At 38.5% G+C, this 22766-nt stretch overlaps 1 protein-coding gene across 1 annotated transcript; it reads left to right on the forward strand.

Moving 5' to 3' along the window:
- Positions 1 to 11897: 11897 nt before the first annotated feature.
- On the forward strand, positions 11898 to 22341 carry LOC115729276 (disease resistance protein At4g27190-like). The gene is made up of 5 exons (XM_048279762.1): positions 11898 to 14788; positions 20541 to 20672; positions 20835 to 21245; positions 21532 to 22178; positions 22323 to 22341. The coding sequence occupies exons 1-5, from the start codon at positions 11948 to 11950 to the stop codon at positions 22339 to 22341; spliced, it is 4050 nt and encodes a 1349-aa protein (XP_048135719.1). The 5' UTR covers positions 11898 to 11947.
- The last annotated feature ends 425 nt before the right edge of the window (positions 22342 to 22766 follow it).

The raw sequence follows: 22766 nt of genomic DNA on the forward strand, positions 1-22766 counted from the left end.
TTGAGCTTGACGAGGATGAGTTGGAGGCGAGATATGATATAGTACCGGATAGCGAGAACGAGGCCTAGGGTAGTTGGCCTCTTGACTTTTGCTGGCTGTTTTATTTGGGATGTATAGTAGGCTTCGACCACGTAATCTTTTTGTTTTAGTGGTCCTAGGCTTGTACATTGGCCTCCGAAGCCGTAGATTTGGAAAATTGTATAGAACGTGTGAATATGTATATAAGTTTGTTTTTACCGTCCCAAGTCATCGTGATGTTAATTGTTTCTGTACGGGGATTTGTTTTTGCTTCCGCATGAATTTGTTGGCCTTTGGATCCTGGAGAACTGTACATAAGTGTGGCCAGGTGGGATGTCGATGAGCTCGTAGGGTTCGGGTCGTGACAAATTACATATGTTATTTATCACAATCGTTTATCTATACTTATCAAAATTATGTATTTTTCTTAAGTACTCTGGAAATTCCAAGGGTCCACATGTGCTTTTGCCTTGGTACAAGGCACAAACAGGAAAAATAGGTGCGACTCTTTACTTTTTGACAAAGAGTTTCCTTCTATAAAATGGTAAACAGGATGCTTGATTTACCTTTATTTCCGTGGGTATCAAATGAGGAAGGCCCTTTTGTTGCGTCATAATCCAAATTGGCGCACAGGGTCACCTAGCAATACGTGAATTAAATCTTGTGGCGGCATGTGGGCAAGACAAAAGTATTGGCATCTGTGCATTTGCAATCTAATTACATCTGTAATGAAAACTATAATTGGTTCTATTAATTTATATATGGCCGCATTTGATTTTCAGACAAGCCCTTAATGTAAATGATTGATAGTGTATATTTGTGCTCTTTGGTACAATGAAAAGGCAAATCATACTCTTTGGTATATGGAAAAGGACCGCCAGGCACTTGGCAGAAGTGTTTCTACCAAAAGCTAATCCTTGGAATCGGGAGATGCACAAGGTAATCTTTCGTTTTTCTTTTTGACTATTATTATTATAATGAATCTCAAAGCATAATAGGGAAAAAAAAAACCTAAAAAGGCACAAAGGAATAGAAACCAAAGCAGGGCTCGACAAACGATGAAAAGTTTAAGCATAGTGAATGTGCTACTACGTAAGAAGATTCACAATTCACTGTTATGACATGGAATCACGCGAGGAACTACATCATTCGGTACCACGCACTCACTCATGAGTAGTAGGACCAGATGAAGTTCATGTGGAACTATCAAACTTGTATGTCGCGGACGTGGCCATCTTTTCTCCCTATTGATTAGAAAATACAGTTAGTGATAATTTGTAGATGAAGTTAATATAGAAGTAGCAAGATATTCATAAATTGCACGGGTCTATTTTTTATGGATTATTCTGAATGTTAGTTTTAATGGATTTTCCCATTGTTCATACATTAAGTTAATTAATTTTCGTAACTTTTTTTTTTTTTCATGTAGGTGAAAGCGGTCGGTGACTCAAGTTGTTGAGATGATTGCAGACGATGGACTTGTCAAAGGGATATCGTCTCGTTTTCAATAATCAAACTACAATTTGTAAACTATTTGAGAGACCCACCGTCACTCACTACTCTGGCATGTTCGTTGCGCGGGTCTAAGAATATATTTATCGTATATTATTCCAAATGTTAGTTTTAGCCTACGGTGCCTTTGTTCATACTTGAAGTTAATTATTTACATTTTCTATTGAAGTTGTTAAATACATTTGGAATGCGAATGCTCACCTTGTGTTTGCTGTATCTAGCAATTGTTGGAGTTGGCGAATGCTTCGGGGACCCTTGTTTCTCACATCGGATACACCAACGTGAGCTTAGGGAAACCGAAGTGTTACCCAACAACATGTGACCCCTGTGCGCGAGATGCGGGGGTTTGGGGGCAGCGCCCCCGACACGGGTGTCCCGCTGCCCGATCAGCGGGTGGGGGTTCGGGGGCGGCGCCTCCCGACGGGGGTTCCGCTGGCCCGTATGGCTGGAATTAAGAGGTTTTAGGTTTTTTAGCCGTTTTTGGAGCATATATATTTTGCTCGATTTTATCATTGTATTAGTCAAATTGGCTGTAAATCGAAAAATATAGTGAAATCTCTTTGCAGGACATAGCCCTAATCTTGGGGTGAACTTGAGTAATCTCGTGTGTCATTCTAATTTTTCTTGATTCTACGTGTGATCGTCTAATTCGGTTCCAATAAAACCCTTTAGCAATAACACCTAGAGGGGGGTGAATGGGTGCTTCTGAACAAAAATGAAACTTAATGCCGAATTAAACAATTTCAAGTCCAATTAGAATGAGAATAGTGAAACAACGTGCATGCGGTCTAACAAAATATTAAGAGCTTAGAGAAAGAGAGATTGCACGCTAAATTTATAGTAGTTCCGTTGTTAAGCCTACGTCCACTCTCCCACGATGACGGTCGATTGGCTGGATTCTACTAGAATGAATCAATAGAGGTTACGAGAGATGATCCTCTCGGTTGCTCTTACAACACCTCATACAAAACTTGAGAATTCTCTAAGTAAGTAGGTGAATCTAAACAACTCAGGCACTTTTGAAAGTATCTGTTCATGAACACACTTCCGAAAAGATTTATATTCATATTCATATTGACAATGCTGTTCAAAATGATTGTCATGAACTCGGAATATGCAAGAGTGATTACGAAAAGATTCCATCATCATTTTTGGCGGACTTCTATAGTTAACTTGTTCTATATGTTTAGACTTTTTAGGTTTTATAGATTATGAAAAAACATATAAACCTACTTGTGAATAATTGTATGGTTTTGAAAGCATAAAAAACTGCAACATTTGGAACATGACTCTTAGAAGTAAAAACTCTAAACAGACCCAAGCATTTGTGATAACTAGAATTAGAATGAGGGACTACGAAGCAATGTCATGGTTCACAATCAATTTCCTTATTAACTTTATCAAGTATGGAGGAGCAATATTCAATAAAAATTCTGATCTATCAATTCTAATTGAAGTTACGTCTAACGCAATAGTTACAATTGACATTCTAATCTAACAATTGTTTTAATTATGACGTTGCTTCTATATTTTGAATATGATCTCATTGACCTGCGCAATGAGCAGGTCTAGGATTGGTACCTAATCAATATTTTTCTATTAACCATAGAAGAAAGGATGGATTAGGATTTGTACATTAGCGGTGGGAAATGATGAAAGGATGGATATATATCATCAATGCATGTCCATTAGTAATAGAAGAAAGGACGGAGATATGGACATTGATGATGGTGACCGGTCCATTAAAGGGACAATAATACCGAAAATCTTCCATTCCAATACTCGAGAAATTGACTGGTGTATAATTAAGCCTTAAACTAAGCTCCATAGTCTGCATCAATCTCCTTTTTTCTTTATCGTGGTCTGGCTCTTTGCTAAGGCTCTAAATTGTTGGATGTCCGATACTAGCCATAAAAAAAAAAAAAGTTGTGCTTCTATCACCAAAAAATCTGAAAATCGATATTTTAATAAACAAAATTTGACTCACTGAGAAAAGAAAAAAAATAATGTTTAGGTATAAAGAGTTAAAGACTCGTCATATATGTCTTTCTATCACCCTTTATTAAAAATAGCACACGTTATTGGAGCCCCTTTATCCCAAGAAATGAGGAGTTAGACCCTTACAGTGAAGGCTTGGGGTTTAGAGAAAAGTCATGATTCTGTACCACCATTACTATGCACTGCAGAGGAAGAGTGTGAAAAACACTTGAAGTCACCGCTGATACAACTGGCATCTGACACCAAGGGCCATGTTATACTTTGTATCACTACGCGTACGTCCATCTTCACTTACCATTGTCTCGAACTTAATTTTTTTCTGGAAGAAAAATAAAACCGAAACTTTAAGTGCAGCCTCAAATTAATGTTGAATTTTATTTTGTCTAAAAAATCACAAGTTTCCAATGTATATCTTGTGATCCTGTCCCAATTTAACGTGACATTTTTATATCAACAAAAAAACTTGCATTGGCAAAGTAATAGGATGATAAGTACGGACAAACATGACATTTTCATGTGGAAAATAATTCTACCCCAATAAAGAAGCCCTCTAAAATTAAGCCGTTCTATAATAAGAAATTACAGACTAATGGCGATTTTAGGATAAAGGGCTAATGAGGTAAGATTGAGAATAGAGTAAAAATCGGTGATTTTTTCTTAGATAAAAAAGTTCGGGATAAATTCGTAATTGATACTAAAATTTAAGGTATTTTTTAAGATAAAAAAGATTTGGAATAAATTTGAGATTGAATCTAAAATTAAGGGTTTTTTCTGAAAAAAAAAAAAAAGGTTCGTAACGATTTTAGGACTTAATCTAAAATTGAGAGTTTTTTTCAAGAGAATGAGGCTACTTTTTATCACACAAAAAAGAGCAGTTGTCAACATCCAAATTTCGAAGGAGAGACCTCGGGCAGAACTCGAAAGAGTGAATAAATATTGCTAATTTAAACAATAGTACAGGGCAGATAAAGATATGAGGGACATGTGGGGTCTGGACTAAGGTCACATCACATCAAAGTCATGACTATTGCACTCGCCCCCAGCGGGCATACACTTGAATGAAGTGACTTCATTGCAGCCTTTGAAGACAAATACAAGAAAAATCAAAGACTTATTTTCACCTAATAGTCAAACTATAATCATCTACCGACTAACAATGACAGCCATATTTCTTTAAATTTTATTGAGGCCAAGTGACGACGTGGAGTAGTCTGCTACGTGCTACCATTCAACTTCCTCTTTCTACCTCGGCGTGGCATTTGAGTCGCTCTCATGGTTCTAGATCGTTGGATCGCTGATACTAAATCTTAGCCGTCGATCTCTCATCCATTCCTGGGCACAACCATTCTTCCCCCTCCTCTTCTTCTCCATAATCTGGGTGACTGGGTCACCATTCTCTCTCTCTCTCTCTCTCTCTCTCTCTCTCTCTCTCCGTTTTCTCGCTCTTTGCTTCTGGTACAGAGAGAAATGCTGTCAACAGAAACGAAATGGGTTACGTTGGCATAATAGTTTTTGAGTATTTGTGAGACTAACCGCACGTGTGAGATACAAATTCTTAAAAGAGTAAACTTCATAATAACACTTAATTAATCATTAATTTTTTTTATGGTCCAAAACAGATTATTAATTTTACACTCATCCAAAAATTACTATTTAATCAATTCTCAAATGAAATATACTTTTTGTCCTATAAAAATGACGGCTATCAAAGAGAATCACCATGTGTAAGTTTCGCCTCATTGCACTGTACATGAATGAGTGACTCGCCCCAGCTTGGACACACTTCAGTAAACCTTTTTAAACTTCGACTATATTCTTCTCTTGAATTTTAATTGTCCGGGCAGGAATCTAAGCCTAACCTACTGCCTTCATTGGTTTGACCATTAAAACTGTCCCAAAATATGTTTTTCGACGTGAGGCTTCTTTTGTTTCACAGAAAATAAAAGATTTGAATTTTTTTTTTTTAAAATACAATTATTTGTATGGCTTGAAATAATTAGTTAAATAGAAATATTCTTATTATGGACGATAATTTATATATGGATATTTTCGTAAAAGATAAAATGTATTCTTTATTCATTCATTCTTATAAACGATATAAGTGTTCATCTTCGAGAAAATATTTATCAAATCATTGATTTTTCGTGAAATAAAAACAACCCAAATTAATATATTTTATTATCTTTTTTTTCTTTTCTTTTGGTTAATCTTTATTTGGTTGGATTGATTGGTTTTTGTTGATATTGCTATGATAAAACAGAAATAGCACTAAAAATAACATGTTTTTGCCATTAACGAATGTCTTTACAACATATGAAAGTTTTCCCATAAATGAAAGTCATTTACCCCTATAATAGATACATTTACCAATTACAAGTAGCACACATTTAGAGTAATACGCAATCTTATCAACGTATTAGAAATTGATTGGTACGGGTTGCTTTTCAACCGCAAACATCTAATTTTATGGTCAGATTAGTTGATGATGGAAGGCCCTCTTAAAATATAAAAAAAGTACTTGAGGATGTACTGACCAACCACAAAGGGGTTTTTGGTTTCCTCGATACGACGAGAAAATTGAATTTTATGCACTACAAACTAGGTTATACTTATCAAGCTAATCACAAAGAAATATGTGCCTCATGACTTTTATTGTTTTGACTTAGTCAAAATACTTTCGAACGGTGATAATGCATCTACCCAATTGGGGGTAAATTGACATTTCCAACCTAACAATTTTGTTTGGACCAAAAAAAAAATCACAATTTCGATGGGCATGTTTGTCATGTGAGACTAATAGGCGCATAGAAATTTGGCCAGCTAACATTCAACTATATCCGAGGCCAATATGATGAATACCCATCATATGCTACTATTACTTTAACATTATACTTACCGAGCATCTCTCTCGCACAATTATTGAATATCTGTAGTACGGTAATTTTTACGTTGACATAATCATTTTCTTAAGAAGTGTTACGAATGTAAAGTAAAATTGCTCATTACTAAAAAAATGCCATGCTTACCTAACTCCAGGATTGGTGCAGTTGGTTGAGGCATAGCGAAAGTTTCAGCTTGAAACTGGGGAATCGTTCGTTTGAATCCCACAAATTGTGTGCATGCTATTTGAGTTAGAGTCACCTACGCAGGGGCCTAAGCTTAACTGATTTTGCAGGATATTTCATTGGCTTAACCTCCACACCTATGGCCCTAGATTGTAGCGAAAACAATTGCGTACTTTAGGAGAATGCTAACTTCATATGGTAATTTTTTTTCCTAGTATGTGCACTTATTCTCCATATATTAGGTAGTTACCATGCAAAAGGTCCTTATCACCTTAATTACAAAGTGAACGTCCCTGATGACTTTAATTAGTCAAAACAATATTTTTAAAAAATTAGGCATAACCTTTTCGAATAGTCATAATGGATATACAGATTAAGGAGTAATTTCACACATTCTAATCTAACACTTATAGTTGGCAAAATAATTTAGCAACTTTAATATTTCCTTCTGAGCTGATTTTTTTTTTTTCACTTGAAGGATTGATTTGAGGTGCTTTCTGTTAATAAACCTCTAAAAGTTTGGAATATGATACATGAGAGGTCAAGACATGTTGTCACCTGACGGTCAACATCTAATTACATGACCACTTAACAGTGGAGGAAAGGAAGGGGACTTAGACATCGGCGGAGATAAGATATTATAATTTTAGTACGGCGATCACTTATGTATTATAACTTTTTTTGGATCACTAAGTGCCATGATTTATGTATGGGACTCACTTGAGAATTATAATTTTTTCTGATCACTTCGAATGGTATATAATTTTTTCAAAAATTATTTGAGTGCCATAAATTTTTGAAATAATAAGTGCCATGCCATGTCGACTTTCTGAGAAGCTTGAATGAATGTTCCTAAAATAGTTTGGCCCTCAAATTGTGATTTGAAAATCATCGCACTCACGTCAACGTTTAACATATGGCTTGCAAGTCCACGTTGGTGGCTTGAAAGATGGGACCCACTGCGGTCTTTCTTTTATTTTAAATCGTTGGATCTCCAGAACTGAAGCTCACCCATTGATTCGTCATCCTTTTCTGCACTCAAAATCTTTTCCCTTCTTCGTCTCTCAATCATTCTTGCTCTGTTTCGCTTTTTCTTCTCCTCAGTCAAGCCATCCTTCTTCTTCTTCTTCACTACCTGCTTCTCTTTCTCTTCATTCTATCTCTCTCTCGGTCTCCCCGTTTTATCGCTCTTTCTTTCTCTAAAAAAAAAAAATCAAGCAAAATTGTCGATGGATTCTGCTGTTTCTATTGGGTGGGATGTCTTGAAGTGGGTAGTTGTTCCCTTCAAGCGCCAATTCGGATACGTTATACTAATTGAGCATCTCTCTCATACAATTATTGAACATCCGTAGTACAATAATTTTTACGTTGGCATTATCATTTTCTTAAGAAATGTTACGAAATATAGACTAAACTTGCTCGTTACTAAAAAATGTTAGATTGCTTAACTCTAGGATTGGTGCAGTTGGTTGGGGCATTGCGAAATTTTTAGCTCAAAACTAGGGAATCCTCCGTTTAAATCCCACAAGTTGTGTCTGTTTTGGGTTAAAGCCACCAACACAGGCTAAGGCCTGAGCTTAATTGGCTTGGCAAGATATTTCACTGGCTTAGCCTCCACACCTGTAGCCCTAGATTGTAGTGAAAACAATTGCCTACTCTAGAAGAATGCTTAACTTCGAGGGTGTTTGTTTCACGAAAAATAAAAAAAATATGAAATTTTTTTTCAAAAAATAAATGCTTGTATCTTTTAAAAAAATTAGTCAACGGAAAATATTTTTATTATCGATAACATTTTATGCCTAATTATTTTTAAGGTAATGAAAATATTTTATATTCATTTATTTTTATGAGTGATATCAATGTTTATTTTTTGAAAAACACGCCCTTCATATGGTCATTTTTTTTTCTAGTATGTGCACTTATTCTCCATATATTATGTAGTTGCTATGCAAAAGGTCCTCATCAACTTAATTACAAAACGCCCCTGATGACTTTGTTTATTTTGCTTATAAAAACCTGTGAAAGTTCGGATTATGAGACATGAAAAGTCAAGACATGTTGTTGCTAGCGGTCAACGCTAATTGGATATTAGTGCACGACCACTTCACAGTGGAGGAAAGGAAGGAGACCTAGACATTGGTCCACGCTGGTGGCTTGACAGATGCGACCGAGAATAAGAGATGGATCGTAATAATGAAGTCGATTTCTTCGATGATGATAGAGATACCACCGCTACGAGTATCGAAATAGGTATTGACGATTGAGATAAGTTAGGGTTATCAAAAGTAAAAGAACTACATGGATTTTGATTCTTCTATCCCCAAGAATATATGTAGAAGCTTAATGATAACTCATTGAGTTCAAGCCCCCTCCCTCTCTCCTTTTTTTCTCCCCAAATTTGATTACAATGTACAGCTAAATTACAATTTATATTTGATAATTTATTATTTGATAATTTGATAATTTATTATTTTTTATTTCGCAATTCATAAATTTAAAAATGGGCGGAACTAGAACAGGCCCTTGAACGGACCCAAAACTGCCGGTTCTGAACTAGAACCGGGAACCGCCCCTTAAGGTTTCGGTTCTGGTTTAAAGGTGGCTACGAACCGGAACGGGCGGTTCCGAACTGTGGCCACCACCACTAGTTGATAATATTTGTTCATTGCGCAACTCAAAGCACAAAGTTATCCTATGCTATCGTTTTCTATGACATCCTTATTAAAGCTATTTTTTCCAAGAAAGCAGCCGTGCATTCTTGCCAGAATCCCATGATTGAACCATTTATGCAAAAATGTCGTCCACATGTATTCTTTCGTCTGACGGAGCTCTGTCCTAATAGAATAGACATTAGATAGTGGGGTCTCTTATCTTTCTCCTTCTTGAGTCCATCTGTAATAAAGCTGCTTTATAAAAAAATAATAATAAAAAGCTAAAGAGACGAAAGCGTTGATAGTTCGTAAATGACTTAGCATGAGGAGCATCACACGCTAGGTATTTTTGATACAACATCGAAATGGACCAATAGATTAATGTGGCTTAAGTACACCCCAAGTGCCATAAGTTATGTACGATGCTCACTTTAGTGCCAAAACTTTCAAATCGATCACTTTAGTGCTAAATTTTTGTAATTTCGATCACTTAAGTGCCAACTTCTTTTAAAAACGATCACTTTAGTACCGGAGTTAACGTGGCTTGCCGAAAATTTGACACGTGGTATTTTTTTATTAATATTTGAGATGATGTGGCTCGGTGAATTTGACACTAAAGTGATCGTTTTTAAAAGAAGTTGGCACTTAAGTGATCGAAGTTACAAAAACTTAGCACTAAAGTGATTGTTTTGAAAGTTTTGGCACTGAAGTGATCAAAGTTACAAAAACTTAGCACTAAAGTGATCGATTTGAAAGTTTTGGCACTAAAGTGAGCGCCGTACACAACTTATGGTACTTGTGGTGTACTTAAGCCAATTAATGTTAAAGCCAAGTTGGTTATTATCGTAAAGTAACATGAAAATTAAAGGATCTTGCAATTCAAATTCTACGCGACTTGAAAATTTCTCGAGAAACAATAAAGAATGAGAGAGAATTCCACAAAGATGGAATATACATAAAATAGTGGGGTGTCTCATCCCCATCTCGAGTCCACCTTTAATAAAGACGCCTTGCAAAAAAAAGTTGAAGAGCCGAAGGTGCTGATTATTCGTAAATGACTTAGCATGTGGGACATCACACACGAGATATTTTTGCTCTAATGTGGAAATATACCAATAGACTAATGACAAGCTAAAATGGTTAAACAATCTGAAAACTAAAGGATCTTGCATTTCAAGTCACATGCAAGAGATCAAGATTACTAAAGAAATTAACAATGAAGGACTTAGTCAAATAGAGGCAGAAAGCAAACACAAAACAAAACAAAAGACAAAGGATGATTATCCGCGGTCGGGTGATGTGAGCCCAAAAATTTAAGCCGATGACAATCCCTGTTTCCAAAATCTCAGCTAATCTCCACGTCGCATTATTACTCCACGGTTTCTATTGTAGTATCATCCATGGGTCCCGTTCACGTTCATTTTCTCCTCTATGATCTCTACGACATCTTCACTCATCGCTCCTCCATCGCCACACTCGTGTTTCCGTCTCCGGAGCGCCTGAATCGTCAGCTCTCGGGCGAATGAATTGCTGTTATTTCTTTAGAAAATTTCGTCCAACACTCAGATAGTGTCTCTTGAGTCCCTGCAATTTCTCCTTGAGCCGAAGGCAGAGAAGCTCTCCGCTCTCCATTTGCAAGATTGAGCTGCTAATTTTGGGGGCAACCCGAATTGGGGGGCAATTTTCAGTTGAATGGCTCTTATGGTTTCAAATTGGAGTTTCTCTTTGAATTTGGTGATAGGGTTCTTATTGTTGGAAAGCAGATAAAGAACATAAAGAACATAGAATTTAACGAGGTTCGGCAATATACTTTCGTTCTCAGTCAAACACCTCACCCTATCTCTTCCTCTTTTTTTTTTATATTTTTTTTACGAGTCAAACCTCTATAAATTAGAAAAAAAAAGTCCTCTACAAATTAGAAAAAAAAATAAAATCCCTTACAAATTAGGGGATTCCTGCTCAGCACTTACTTGGGGGAAAGCTAATAGACGACGTCGTTTAGGATTCTAATGCTGACTGGACACACCAGCGAGTCATGTCGGCTTTTGAAACATTCTGTGCCCTTGTGTGGCTCTTAATCTACACTTTCGCGTTCTATGACCTTCTTAGTAAAGTTATTATTTCCGAAATAGCAGCCGTGCATTACTAACCCACTCCCATGATTCAACCATTCATGTAAAAATGTCGTCGACATTTAGTCTTTTATATGATGGAGCTGTGATACTAGAAAAAAGAGCTATGCATGTTGCTCAGGACCAGAAGATGCATTAATTCGAATAAACATTAGATAGTGCACGTTCCCATCTCCATCTCCAGCCTCGCCTTTTATAAAGATGCTTTATGAAAAAGCCGAGCAGCCGAAATTGGTGATTATTTGGACTCGCCCCAGCTGGCATACACTTTACAAGACCCCATTGCATTTCAATCGCTGGATCTCCGATGCACTTCACTAAGCTCACCCATTGATTCGATTCGTCATCCTTTTTTGCAATCAAATCTCGTTGCCTTCTTCGTCTCTCAATCGTTCTTGCTCTGTTTTGCTCTGTCTTCTCCTCGGCCAAACCATCCTCCTCCTTCTTCTTCTTCTTCGCTACCTGCTGCTCTTTTCCATCATTCTCTCTCTCTTTCTCTCTCTCTCTCTCTCGGTCTCGGTCTCCCCATTTTATCGCTCTTTCTTTCTCGGAAAAAAAAAATCAAGCAAAAATGTCGATGGATTCTGTTGTTTCCATTGGGTGGGATGTCTTGAAGTGGGTAGTTGTTCCTGTCAAGCGCCAGTTCGGATACGTGATCTCCTCCAAGAGCTACGCCCAGGATCTTCAGCAGGAAGTCGGGAAACTTGCGTACGAGGCTGAGATGGTCCACAATGCCGTCGAAGTGGCCAGAAACAATTGCCGGAATGTCTACAGTCATGTCATGGAGTGGCAGGCAAAGGCTGAGAAGGCCTTGAAGGAGGCGGGAGAGCTGTTGGGAGAGTTCGAAAAGGCAAGCAAGAGATGCTGTTACGGGACTCTTCCCGACCCCAATTGTCGCTATCAGTTCAGCAGAAAGGCCAAGGATAAGATCGAACTCCTTCAGGGACTCGCTCGAGAATGCAGTGAATTCAGGGACATCTCCTTCATTGATCCTGCTCCGGGGAATGTCACTGCGGCCTCCGCTCCTTCTGCCAAGGACGATGGCGTCTTCGAATCCAGAGCTTCGATCAAACGTAAAATCATAGCTGCTCTTGCTGATAACCGCAACAGCGTGGTTGGGGTTCATGGGATGGGCGGGACCGGCAAGTCCACCCTTTTGGAAGAGGTTGAAAGAAGAATAAGGGAAGAGAGGTCGTTCGATCTGGTCGCTAAGGCCGACGTGTCGGAAAATCCAGACATCAAGAGGATTCAAGAAGAGATCGCGTACGGGTTGGGCCTTAGTGACATAAAGCAGGAAGAGAATGTCAGCTTGCGAGCGAAGCTTCTGCGCGAGAGGCTAGAAGATGAGGAGAGGACGAAACAAGAAAATGATGAGGGGAAGAAGAAGAAGAAGAAGGTGCTCATAATACTGGACAACCTGTGGAAAGGGCTTGACTTGAAGTCAGTAGGCATTCCTTGCGGACACGACAATAAAGTCATAGGATGCAAGTTGCTGTTGACGTCAAGATTTCAAGATGTTTTGCGAAGGGAAATGGGCTGCGACAGGGACTTCCTCCTCGATGCGCTGAAGGAGGAAGAGGCAAAAAGATTGTTTGAGAGGACGGTGGGCGACAAAGTTCATCACGATCCGTTCAAATCCCTGGTGGATGAAGCCCTCAACAAATGTGCAGGTTTGCCTTTCCTAATTATTGCAATGGCGAATGTTTTTAGAGACGCCGATTTTCGCGAATGGAAGGATGTTTTGAGACAAATTGAGATGTCTACCAACAAAGGAATCGATGAAAAAATAAACGAGATGCTGCGCTTGAGCTATAATCGTTTCAAAGGGGAAGATGGCAAGGAGGTGACGTCATTGTTACGGCTATGTGTCGTTTATGGTGTCTCTAAGCCCTCTCTTGAAAACTTGGTGAGGTATGGCGTGGGTTCGAGGTTATTTCGAGAAGATAGCAGCATGGAAGAAGTGAGAGACAGGTTGAGCTCACTGATCCAAACCCTGAAAGCCTCCTCCTTTCTGTTAGCAGACGAGACAGATGCTGATGTTTTCAAGATACACGACTTGGTTCGTGGATTCGTTGCCTCGGTAGCTTCAAGAGATGACCCTCTTCTGGTGTTGAAAAATCATGATAAGTCGGTGACAGAGTTGCCGAAGGACAAGCTCAAAAGTTGCACATCGGTATGCTTTCCCTATGTCGACATGGAGGAGCTTCCTGAAGAGTTAGATTGCCCTGAAATGCGGATCTTTTTGTTGTTCACAAATAATGAATCTCTTAAGGTCCCAGTCTCATGTTTCAACTCTATGAGAAAACTCATGGTCTTACATCTTTCTCGGGTGCGGCTCACTCGTTCACCTTCGCCGTTCCAGTTCTTGGAGAACTTACACACCCTGTGCCTAAATGATTGCTCGTTAGAGGATGTAGCCATGATCAGCGAGCTAAAACGGCTATGTGTTCTCAGCTTTGCGAACTCCAAAATTCAACGATTGCCAAAAGAAATTGGACAATTGGTGGAGTTGCGGTTGTTAGACTTAAACCATTGCTCAAAACTTGAGATGATTGAACCGGGTGTGCTTGGGAGCTTGATGAAATTGGAGGAGTTGTATATGGAGAATAGTTTTGATCGTTGGAATGCCGTGGAGCAAACTCCGCCAACTAATGCCGGGCTCATTGAGTTGAACAAATTGAAGAATCTCTATACTTTGCATGTGTCCATTCTCGATCCGAGTGTGCTCCCGGAGGATCTAAACGTTGAGAAGCTAACCAAGTACCAAATCCGGATAGGTGATGTGCCATGCCAGCGAATTCGCAATGGATCGAGCATATTGGAGCTTACGTTGGATCCAATAAGCGATATTCTTCAGAAAGGATGCATACAAACTTTATTAGGCAAAACTGATGATCTCTTTTTAGGTGGATTAAATGGAATTGAGCAGACTATTTGCGTGTTATCCCAAAAAGGCTTTTCGAAATTAAAGCACCTACAAGTCAAAAATAGTTCCTCTGTCCATTACGTCCTCCAATCTCCATCACATACGGAGTTTAAGATGTTGGAGTCGTTACTTCTCGATAACCTCATCAACTTGGAGAAGATATGCAACAACCATATCTCCTCCAATTCCTTCAATGCATTAAAGGTAGTACGAGTTGAAAACTGCAACAAGATGGAAGTTTTGTTTCCTCTTTCATTGTTGAGAGAACTTCCACAGCTTGAAGAAATGCGAGTTGTTGAGTGCCACTTAATGCGGGAGATTGTAGAAGTTGATGATAGTGGAAAAGTTGAGTTGCGAAATTTGCGGGCATTGGAATTGCGTGACTTGCCAAATATCAAGAATTTTGTCACTAACGGGACGGCTCCTTCAAGTAGTACATCAAATGACCAAGTTGGCCCTCAAATTGCATTCTTCAATGGGCAACAGGTAACTTTTTATCAAAACAATCTGGTATTTGTTGATCTTTTGTTCATTTGTGAATTAGATGTGACATAGATTATTATCCTTACTCTCTCTCTTTTTCGGTTCATTTTCTGCCTAGTTACCTTATCCCAGTCATGCCTTCTCTGTAGTTGCATGAAGCAATCTTCTGTTACTCTTCATTGCGTAGAAGTCCAGCTAATAGAATGAAATCCATGTAAATTTAGAATGTGATAGGGCTTGAGTAATTTTCAGCTTACATGCGGCAAGTTAAAAAAAAAATCTGATATTTAGATGACTTAGGTAAAAATCAATGCGAAGAATGGCAAGGGGATTGGGTTTTCAAATAGGCAACACGATGCTAATCTAATTGATGCACGTCTTTTCCCTATTGTGTGTTTCAATAAGCACTTAGTCATTGCATAAGTCCTACAAGTATAAATGTACACAATTACATGCATGTTCATACATGCAAAGCATATAAAAGATATAGATATATGTAAGCACTTTCGGCATAACAAACATAAATCTTCATTGTGTTTTTTTCCTCATTTTTCTATATTTATATTGGAAATTTTCAACTCATTGTAAAAAAATCACATGTAACAAATAGGTGGAAATTAATTCATTGTTTAAAAAAAATTTAGTGAAGTGGGTAAGCTGTTAAATTGGTTATTGTTAGTAAGAGAAGTAAGTAAACTAAGGATAAACAGTGACAATTATCATTGAAGTTGATGGTGGAGTTCGAGACTCGTGCAATATATTAGTTTCGCAAGCTATTAAACATGAGCTTACATGGAGAGAAATTTAAGTTGCCATTATAGATTTTTCGAGTATGAAAGGAAATTAGCTCCGTCATAGATTTATTCTTATTATATAAATTACAATATTTCACGCATAAATTGATTGGGTCTGGAAAAGCCCAAGCGGGCTTAGGTGGACGGTGAAGGCGTAAAAAGGAAGTTACTTGAGTAACTAAACTTTTATGATAGTAATTTCCCTTATGATATACTAAATTACTTTTCAAGATTGCTAATTTTCATTAGGTAGGTAGTAAATTAGACATACCTTTCTGTAATTAAGGAATTATAGCATTATAATTTACTTCTCGTGATTGAAACTTGCCTTGTTGATCACTCCATGAGATGTTGTCCTTTGTTTGTGAGTTGCCTATGTCTTTCATAATCACGGTGAGTCTACAGTTTCTATATAATTTTTTTCACGTCAGTAATGTGCATTGTGAGATAGTGTAGTACTTTTTGGCAATCATCCGACAAAATGAGCAATGTAACATCAAAGCAATAACATAACCTAAGAGGGAGTGGTTTACCTTATAGGAAGGAATTTATCTTGAATGTACTTCCTTTTGCTTTAGGGATCACTAATCTTCGTAGTCATTAGCAAACTGAATGAATGCTATTTCTTGATGACTGTAGTTTCCCTTATTGTTAATAAATTGCAAACAAAATCTAAACGATCCACGAATTTTTTGTAAATAAAAAAAATGAAGTTCATTAGTGGTTCTTGGGGTCGTAGGATAAAAAAAAAATATCCTAAAGTCTGTAAATTTTCTTCCGCAACCATTTGTAATAAACTGCTATAGCACGTATGCTGATGGTTCTATACGTCAGGTTTCAATCCCATCCTTGGAGTCCTTGACAATGGTTGGACTTCCCAATCTGGAAGATATATGGACCGATGAATCTCCATTGGGGCTGAGCAGTCTCCAATCTCTTAAGGTCTCTTCATGCAAATCTCTCGCAAAGGTCATCAACTCCAGCTCACTGGTAAAACTACCCAAGCTCCACATTTTAAAGATAGAAGATTGCATTTCGTTGCAAGAAATTTTTGACCTCGACGGATTAGGCGCCAATGCAAATATTGAGACTCTTTCTGAGTTAAACACAATCTATATAGACGGATTGCCAAGCTTGAAGTGCATATGGAACAAGAATCCTTGTGGAATTGTGAGATTCCATAAATTAAAGCAATTAGAGGTGTCTGACTGTAATAACCTCGGGTTTCTGTTTTTCCCATCCATGGTTCAATCTCTCCCACAATTGAGAGAACTAGAGGTACGAGGTTGCAAGAAGATGGAGGCGATTGTTATAGAGGATGAAGGGTCGAGAATAGAGAAATCAGAAACTCTAGTATTCTCGATGTTAACCAATTTATGCGTTTCACGTTTGGAAAGTTTGACGTGTTTCTCTCGCAGAAAGTGTAAGATTGATTTTTTTTTTCTGGTTTAATCATTAAAAATCTTCTTAGATTAATTCATCCCTACAATGCAAAAGATGGCATTCCTTTCATTTAATTAAAAATTGATGACGGGTTCACGAGAAGCTTGGAGTGAGGATCGCCTCAAATCACGCTACACTACCCTCTTCAATCAAGAGGTACGTAACAAATGCTACGTCAAAATCTTAAATTTAACAAAAATCCAATGATTGTATCAATTTTATGTGCATAGCACTTCACGAGTTTACATGCTGTGCATTTCAAGTTGCCACATAGCTTTACAAATAATTGGCAAGTTTAAATTCACATCAATAAGAGTTGGATCAATCACATCAAATTGTTAAGAGATTGTAAAAGATGATACATGCATATGGATAATTGTTATGCCAGCCAGCTAAATAAGTAAAACTAACAAATAAATAGTTATATTGGAGACGAAGCATGATCGCCAAAGCCCACTTTGGTTAAAATTGATTGCGTTCCGCATAATCACAGCACCATAAAAGCTGGATAAGCCAAAGTAGAGTTACTCCTTCAAATTGTGATTTTGAATTGAAATGAAGACTATATAGTAGAGTCATTATACATACAAAAGTTGGATAATTAATCTTCAATGAGCTCAATTGTCAACTCTCAAATTATGTGGTTAAATTCACTCCTGGTAACTATATAGTAAAAGATTTTGTGATATAGCAATGGTCATTGGAGAACACTTTATTTTTGTTAATTTTGCTATAAAATTTATGTATATTAAGTTCGTATCAAATCATGTCATTTATGGATTTCTCAGATAATAATTTGCAAACAAGTTAATTCATATTGTAAATTGCCAGCCTTTCAATTCTTATGTTTTTAGCGACATCCTCACACAAAAGGAATGTGGTTTTGGTTGAGACTTTCTTTCCGTAAAGGGACGTGGGACGTTCATAGAGTGCTTACTTCATGCTTTGTTTACTTCTCTTCTTTCCCTCATTGCACTCAATCAACGGTATACCTTATACAATCTAGTAACCCTTTAGTCCAGGTCGGTATCGTTGTCCAATCCATGCTTTGTGTTGTAAGCTTTTTCCAACTCGATTCTTTGGCTAGCATTCCTCTTCTTCTTTTTTTCCTTTTCATGGGGCAAGAACGAGTGACAAAACAGAACATGCTACTCTCTTGATATCCGAGGTTTCCCACATGCAATGGATCTCCTACCATTGTTATTGCAAGCATCTCATATATGCTATCTATGAACCATGAGTGGTCATTTATAAGAAATCAATATTCTGTATTTTCAAAAAACATAGGGAAATATAGCTTAAAAATACAATAATATCCCAAATTATATGTGTATTTTTCACACGTATTTTTATACCTTTAAATGCTTCAAACATGTACAAAAATGTACCATAACATAGAGCATTTCAATACGAACACGTCGGTACCAAGAATGCGCCGATCGGACCTCATACGCATTAGGGGTGTCAATGGTTCGGTTCGGTTCGATTTTCCGAAAAACCGAAGCGGGCTGAACCATTAAGGAATACACTTGAACCGAACCAAAACTCGTCTTGAATCGAACCGAACCGAGCTGAAAAATTCAGTTCGGGTCGGTTCGGTTCCGTTCGGTTTATGGTTTTTGATGAATCGGTGCGACTCAGATTATTTCCTTTCCCAAACGCCTCTACCCAACTCTATCGCAAGCCGCCCACTGTTTATCCCTCCCCCAACTCGAAACCCACCTCCACTTCCTTCTTCTTGAGAGAACTCCCAATTTGCAAGCCATCTGAACCGGATCAAAAATTTTCCCATTCGACCGAATCGAATCCGCCGCCATGTTCATCGCCAATCCCAATTGAGCCCTAGTCCCCGCTCTCTCCTTCTTCTTCCTGTTTCTGCTTCATCCTCATCTTCCGCTCAAACATGCCAAGAAGCCCCACGCCATTGCCTTCCGATCATGTCGAAGTGCCTGACGAAGGCAAGCTGCCGGATGGCATACCGATATGTGCCGATTTGGGTGCGGAAATGGTCGAAAGACGATGACTTCTTGAACTGCGCGACCACGCGCTTCAAGCTACGCTCCTTGTAGAGGACATCGTGGGCCGATTTGAGGGTGGTGACCAAGTCGCTGGCTTGCGGTCAAGTGGAAAATGCACGCTTGAGGAGGCAAAATGAGGAGGTGTAGTCATTTCTGTGTCTCCGAGCTTGTGAATCTGCACTTGGAGAAGAGAGAGTGGAAATGACGAGGACTTACAATGGCGCAGGTGGCGAAATTGGGGTTGAGGACTTTCTTCGCGAGGTAGTGAGTGATGATCTCCTCGTCCGTGGTGGAATCCGAAGCCCGGAGGCAAGTCCACGATGTCATCTTCCATGGCAACCGTGAGCTTAAGTTTTTAAGTTTTTATTTTTATGGTTCGGTTCAATTAACTGAACCGAACCGAACCGAACCGAAAAAAAGCTGAACTGAAAAATAAATTGTGAGTTTTTTTATTATCCGAGCTGAAAACCGAACCGAACTGAAAATGATCGAAATTTCAGTTGAGTTCGGTTCGGTTCAGTTCTTAGTTCAGTTCACGGTTCAGTTTTGACACCCCTAATACGCATATTTAATTTAAGGCAAAGCAGGAAATTTACGTGCTAAAAAAAATCGCGAAATTGTCAGCCAGTTGCAAAATAGGAATATTCTCGCGTGAGGGAGGGCAGAACCAAAAAATATGCAATGTGGGGGGAAAAAAAATTCGCTACAGCCGCTCGCACGCGCCCACACTGCTGACTCTGCACATAATCTTTGGCGCATGGCTTGCACGCGCCTACAATTTTTATCTAACTAGTGGATCATCTGACACGGTAACAAAGCAATGAATCTTAAAAGGAAAATTCAATCAATTAAGTATATTGAGTTCTTTCAAGGGTAAAATGATATAAATAAGTTTTGTTCGTTTTGACCCAAGCAATCCCTTCTTCATTTTTTTGTTTTTTGACTTTTTCAATTTTTTTAGAGTGATATAATATTGAATAAAAATGATTGGTATTGACTTTAACCGGAAGTAATGACGTCCTTGACATATTTCACGTATATTTTGGAGAAATTAACGATTATTACTTAATAAATTGTAATATTATTTGTATCGCACATGTTTAATTTGAGTAAATTAATAGAAACCTAACGAGCTAACTAACAGAGTATGGGGAATAATACACTAATTTTGAAGTTAAACTTGTCCAAAATGAAACATTGAAACTACTTCTAGTAAAACAAAAAAGGAAATTTACTAATATGGACAAATCAAACAAATTTGAGGAATATCGTCCTTTTTGTTTTCAAACATTTCATGTTGTCTTTTGAACTGCCCTTAAAAATTATGGAGAGACTAATAATATGTCAAAACATAAACAGAAAAGCTTTGGCATGTCCTTTGCAAGATGAGGATACGGCCACAATGGATAGACCAAGATTGTTAGGACCCCCGCTTCTTCCATATGTATTCATGAACTTTTCAAACTAACATAATCACTAATTTCTTGAGCGATGCCGCAGGTTGCGTTTCCTAGCTTGGAGACATTACGCATTTGGTTTGTGGATAGTATTGATATAATATGGGACAAGCAAGTTGTTGCGGAGTCTTTCCGCGAACTAAAGTCACTCAGCATTTATGGATGCGACAAGCTCGTGAACATTGTTCCTTCTTACATTCTTGGAAGGCTCAAGAGCTTGGAAAGTTTGGAGGTAGAATCATGTGATTCGCTTGAAGTTGTTTTCAAACTGCAGCCGTTGAGTCCTCTAGATGGATATCCCATTGCTCGTTTCCCGTTAAAAAAGTTGGAGTTAGAGGGATTATCAAAGCTAAAGCGTGTATGGGATAAGGAACTTCACAGTCAAGTCAAATTCCAGTGTCTCCATTCTGTTACCGTTTCCAGATGCGATAGCCTCACCTCTCTGTTTCCAGCTTCATTAGCTCGGGATCTAATGCAACTTGAGGAGTTGAAGATGAATGAATGTGGTGGCATTGTGGAACTCATCGAGAAGGAAGGACTAGTTCCTAGGGATGTGTTCCCTAAGTTAACCTCCCTCGAGCTTAACCATCTACCAGAGTTGAAATGCATCTACACAGGAACACATGCTTTACGTTGGCCGGCATTGAAGACCTTGAAGATGGATGGCTATAACAAAGTGGAGATATTTGCTTCGCAACCTGAGAATGAGATGCCACTTCATAAACAACCTCTCTTCTTGATAGAAAAGGTACGACCCAAGATGTGTGACATTTTTGTTGTGAGTAAACTCTGCAATTTGTGCGATTGTGATTATAATTGAGTGCAAACGGGGAATGTGGGGATTTACTTGAGTGCAAACGTGGGTACAAGAAGTCAAATGTAAAAGATCGGTGATAATGTCTATTGCATGGGGTGCATTTCCTTCCGTCGAATTGCATGAGACTCAACATCTTAAAATGCAGGACTTATACCACAATACACGAACACCCTTTTAACTAAGCTGGTTTTAGATTCTGACTTGACTAATTTCTCAGGGCGCATTCTCAAATCTGCAAGAGTTAAAATTGGACTTATGTGGACGGATGGAGTTGTGGCATGGGCATTCTCATGGCGGAGAGTTCTTCTGCAAGGTTAGAGTTCTCGAGCTTCGTCATTTCTCGAAGGAATCTGCAATATCCACATGTCGTCTTGTTCGGAGTTTAGCCAACTTGCAAGAGCTGGTTGTACGCAATTCTGACATAGAAGAGCTAAGCAACATTGTGGAAGCCAAAGAAGGCCCAAGGCACGAGCTAAAAGTAATACCACCATTTTCCAGATCTTTTCAACATCTCAAGACTCTAGATGTGTCATTTTGTGATGGGTTATCAAAGATGTTCACACCGACAATAGCTGGAAATTTGGCGGAACTCACGAAATTGAGGATAAGTAAATGCAAAATGCTGACAGAAATCATTTGTGACGATGGAGGTGAGGAGGGGCTTGTGGTGGTTTTCAATCAATTGAAGTATATGGAGCTTGATGGGTTGACGGGGCTGAGATTTTTCAGCTCAAGTAAATGCACTTTGATGTTCCCACTCTTGGAAGATGTCATTGTGAGTGGATGTCCCAGCATGAAGTTCTTCTCTGAGGGACCAATAAATACGCCAAAGTTGGAGAGATTACAAGCATCAACAGAAGCATGGTTTTGGGAGGAAAACCTCAACAGCACCATCCAAAATATGTTTAAAGAAATGGTATGCATCGGTTATCAAATTTTGTTCAATTAGATGGCCTTGTTGCGTTTTCCTAACTAGAAGTTTACATTTAATGATGTTTTTTCTAATAGGCTACGGTTGCCGGAGTAAAGTCGATGCGGCTGTCCGAGTTTCCTGGGCTAATTGAAAAATGGCACAGTGAACTTATTCCTAGCAAGCCTTGGCAATTAGAATCACTGGTGGTGAATAAATGTCCATCATTTACTAACGCTATTCCATCCATATTGATACCTGTTTTAAATGAAGTGCACAGATTGCAAGTGCGCGATTGCGAGTCGCTAGAAGAAGTATTCAATCTTGAAGGGCTAGAGAGCGTGCAAAGCACTCGGGTGCTACCTAGTTTACAAGATCTAGACTTGGTCAATCTGCCAAAGTTGTGGCGACTATGGAACAACCACCTCCAAGGGATGCTGCGCTTCGATATGATAATTAGCCTCACCCTTTATAAATGTAGCAACTTGAGACATGCTTTCACTCCATCGATGGCTCGGTGTGTTGCCAATCTACAGTGGATG

This window comes from Rhodamnia argentea, chromosome 5 (genome assembly GCF_020921035.1).
Source record: "Rhodamnia argentea isolate NSW1041297 chromosome 5, ASM2092103v1, whole genome shotgun sequence".
Lineage (NCBI taxonomy): Eukaryota > Viridiplantae > Streptophyta > Magnoliopsida > Myrtales > Myrtaceae > Rhodamnia > Rhodamnia argentea.